Genomic DNA, 4,122 nt, shown 5'->3' with positions numbered 1-4,122 from the left:
CTACACATCTAGTCTTTTGTACTCGTACGCTTGCAGTCTGCCTGCACCGATTTCATAAGTGTATAAAGCCTTTGTCGGTATCCTCTAGAGATGTATCGCTCGCTGCTTCGGTGAGTCAGAAATCGAATGGACGTCTAGATCTACACGCTCTCTTTAGACTTTCAGCACCCACTTCGTGAGGATCAAAAATCCTTTGTACTAGCTTTGCGCGACAGGGTGTCTTGGCGTTCGACGTATGGCACAAGCAAAGCGACGACGCGAAAGTCACAAGTTCCGGTTTGTGACACGCAGAGAACGCTTCGGGTGCATCGTGCTGCCACGACGATCATATCCGGCACGTGAGGAGAATTCATCCACTCCCCAGGAGTGGGTTCCCCCCTAGTCGTGCACACACACACTGGCTCGCGCGCGGACGTCACCGTTCATTCAACGCGCTCGGACGGCGCCCCTCCTGTTTCGCGTCTCCGCCCCCCCGAGAAGGTAACGGCAAAGCGCGTGGCAGCGGGGAAAAAACTGCCGTCCTTGAATGCTGTTGTCGCGCCCGTCGGCTCATCCTTTCCGAAAACGGGTTTTGATGCGTTGCGGTCGCGTCGGTAATGCGTACACGCTTCGCTCCTTTTGAGTGCGCGCTCGACTCTCGGCGAAACAAGGACGGAGTATGGCTCCATCGGCCTCATTGCGGCGCCGCCGCTGTTGCTGCGTGTAAGCGCGTCGGGCGCGACACCCGAACGCGCGCCACCTTGTTGGTTTGACGAGCGTCTCAACTCGAAAGGTCAGTGATTTGCTTTTACTGAAGCGGTCGCGTTTCTATTATGCCTCTTTTTGCCCCTCCTCTCAACGACATCCCTTGCGAGTGTTTCTTAAAGGAATTCTGCTTGTTCACTTCACCAGGATAATTAGCGCGTGCAGGTAAAAACACGAGAAAAAATTAATGAAAAAGGAAATTTCCTTTTGGGTGCGCGTCTTGCGCTGTTTCCAGCCCTGTGGTCATACTCTTTAGAACAGTTCTAGATGCGGGTTTGCGATCCTTGCAGTGCGTGTTTGTCTCTACAACATCAGGAACGAGAGTTTACTGTTGTCATGTCCAGGAATATGATCAGTGATTAATTCAATGTCACCTGAAACGTAGATTACAGCGTAATGAAAGGAAAATGGCGACAATTTGACATAATGACATACATTACGTCATTAGGCCGATGCTTTCTAGCCCAGTGTTCCGAGTACTTAATGATAACCTTACGAGCCAAGCTGTAATGGAGCTTTTATATTAGTCCGGGAACGAGGAAACAGCGTTATACCGACTTGGCTTTGCACAAAATTTAGCTGAGAATTTTTTCCACGTAGCCTTGCACACAGGACACCGAACGAGTGCTGTTCACGAGCACAGAATGCAGGAAGAGTGAAAGTCTAGTAGTCGGAAAAGAACATTTATTTTCGCTCAAACCCCACTAAAACTAGTTCGAGTCTAAATAAGCAAAAAATGAGAAACTAAAAGGCGAATTGTGAGCTGTAAACGACATGCACAATCTGTATAATATTCAAATTCTTACGGACTTCATTCCTGTGCCACGAAGGCACGGAAGAACTGTGCATCAATTTAAGCTCCGACGAAAGAGGAATGCTCCTTTGACCGCTTGATCAGGTCGAGTGCCGCGGCAAGTGCTTTTCCATGTACACCTCCTCTCGAGGGGTTGGGATTCACAAAGTGGCTTCGTTTCTTGTCATGCAGCCCCAGACGCCCCGAACTCCGCTCACACGCAACGTATTTCAAGTAGGAAGGCCAAGTGGCTCATTGGAGAAATGAAGCTGGCGTGGCTTGTTCTGTGCCTTATGGCTCCATTGGGAATCCAAGGCGGCGTTCTGGACGCAATCCGTGGTCGTAAAACACAAGGAGCGCTGCGGCGCTCGCAACAAACATTAGATGACGTCGTCAAAGGAAACAATGGCCTGGGCCTGCGCATGCTGCAGGCTCTTGGGGAGCAAAACGTGCTTCTGTCTCCCATCAGCGTCAATATAGTGCTTCATATGGTCCTCATGGGAGCACGTGGACGCACGGCCTACCAGATGTCCGCTCAGATGGGCAATCCTTCTAGTCCGCTCATGAGCGAGCTTCTGCGGCAAATGTCTTCCTCGGGAGGAGCCAATAGGGCGACAGCGTTGGATCACGCTTCTGCCGTGCTCATTCAAGAGGGCGCCCCATTCAACGCGAGTTACTACCGTGAAATCAACCAGCTGTTTGACGCGAGCCTTGCGACCGTGCAGTTCGCCGAAGGACGTGGCGGTGAAGTCGTCAAAGGGGTCAACGAGTGGGCCAGCAAGAAGACACGAGGTCGGATCCCACAGTTCCTGGAGGAGGTCCCCGAAGACAGCACGAAGATGCTGGTGCTCAACGCCATGTATTTCAAAGGTGACTGGAAAACCAAATTCGACCCAGAGTTCACCGACAATCGCGTCTTCCGCAACTACGATGGAACAATCGCGCGTGTTCCCATTATGTTCATCATCCACACCTTCAACTTCGCCCACGACGACGAGTTGGACGTGGACGCCTTGCAGGTGCCATATGCGGACGATCAGTACAGCATGGTCCTCATGCTCCCTCGCAATCGACAGAGCCCTCTAGCTGGCGTTTTGCAGGGACTGAGCGCTGAGAAGGTAAAACAAATCGTAGATAGTATGGAGCCCGAGGAGGTTGAGCTTAGTCTTCCGAAGATGAAAGTGCAGAAGCTGCTTAAGTTGCGCGGAATCCTCGAGACGCTTGGACTAAAGGTGCCCTTCACGGACGCGGCGGACTTTAAGGGCATCAGCAAGGGCGAGGACCTGAGGCTCAATGAGATCCTCCACAAGGCGGCGCTGGACGTCGACGAAGTGGGTACCCGCGCCGTCGCCGCGACTGAGGCGCAGTTTGTGTCCAAGTCACTTGTGCACTTCAAGCAGTTCATCGTTGACCGCCCGTTCATCGCGCTCATCAGGCATGAACCAACAGGAGCGATCCTCTTCGTTGCTCAGATCGTAAAGATGGAGGCGTGATGTGCTTACTCTGACTGTGTCTGACAAAAGTGTGTTTGAACGATTACAGTGGTGCTATCGTGTATGGAAGAACCGCTTATTTCACAAAAAGAACGTTCAGTGCACATTGCAGAGGGCACTTTGACGTTTGTTCTACGTTGGGCATTGTTTCGCAGGCTACAAAAAAGAAAGTTTTGTTCTCTGACTGCGCTGTAAAATTGAAGCAACACAACAGCGCGAGTGAGACCAAAAGTTTGCAGGCTGTTTTGTTCTTTGAAATCGGGTACGGTCAGAAATCTGACGCGCATTCATTCAGAATATGTTGGAATAGCGTTGGTCGTTGCAAGTGAGAAAAACAAAACTGTGGATTATTGTTTTCAGCTGTAGGATGGGTCCATATTAAATTCGTTACCGTGATCACCTCTGTGTGGCACGAATAGTCTGAATGAATCGGCTTTCTTTGACATGACATGTGAGAGGTATTGGCACACACACACACAGACACACGCAAAAAAAAAGAATGATTTCAAAGTAAGAATACATACGACGCGAAGCATATAATTTTCAACGCTGAATTTCGTAAAAATTAGGTAAAAGAAAACAAGCTAGTTACTTCCGTACTTATGTCTGGGGCAGGTCAAATACGGAGGTTTTTGGTTCTGCATAAAGTGCCTCAGTGCCAGATATAAACATAGAGCATTGAATTTGCGTTGATAATTTGTTTCTTTATATTGCCCTGGACCCCGGAGTTTCCGCTTCGGTTACCGGTGAAAGACAATATGATACAGCATTAGCCCGGACATGACGGAAGGCGGTGGCACGCCCGGTCCAAGTGAACGTGGTGGTGTAGCTTGATGTCATCAGGAGCATAGGGTTTAGTGTCCGCAGCCTTTTTTTCTTGTCCAGGATCCATGAACTTTTCCTGCGCACTCAAAGGGTCATTATTGCACTATTGTCGGCGTGTGCGAGCGTCTTTAGAAACGGCAGGCTGTGAGAGTCGGGCTGTAGACTTCTAGCGCCCATAAAATGACGGTCACTGCGGTCCGCACTGATATTCATGCAGCGAAGAGTCTGCAGCAAAGTAGTGCTGCGGGCCCAAGCTTGAGCGACGGC

General features: G+C 50.3%; 1 protein-coding gene across 1 annotated transcript; it reads left to right on the top strand.

The window, feature by feature from the left end:
- Positions 1–379: 379 nt before the first annotated feature.
- LOC146187412 (iripin-8-like) lies at positions 380–3,455 on the top strand. Its single transcript, XM_084607668.1, has 2 exons — positions 380–772; positions 1,730–3,455. Exon 2 carries the CDS (start codon positions 1,801–1,803, stop codon positions 3,028–3,030), a length of 1,230 nt encoding a protein of 409 aa, XP_084463794.1. The 5' UTR covers positions 380–772; positions 1,730–1,800; the 3' UTR covers positions 3,031–3,455.
- Positions 3,456–4,122: the final 667 nt, after the last annotated feature.

The sequence above is a fragment of the Amblyomma maculatum genome, chromosome 6 (genome assembly GCF_055883805.1).
Source record: "Amblyomma maculatum isolate TAMU_Amacu chromosome 6, ASM5588380v1, whole genome shotgun sequence".
In the NCBI taxonomy this organism is placed as follows: Eukaryota; Metazoa; Arthropoda; class Arachnida; order Ixodida; family Ixodidae; genus Amblyomma; species Amblyomma maculatum.
This window is presented reverse-complemented; position numbering and strand designations above follow the sequence as displayed.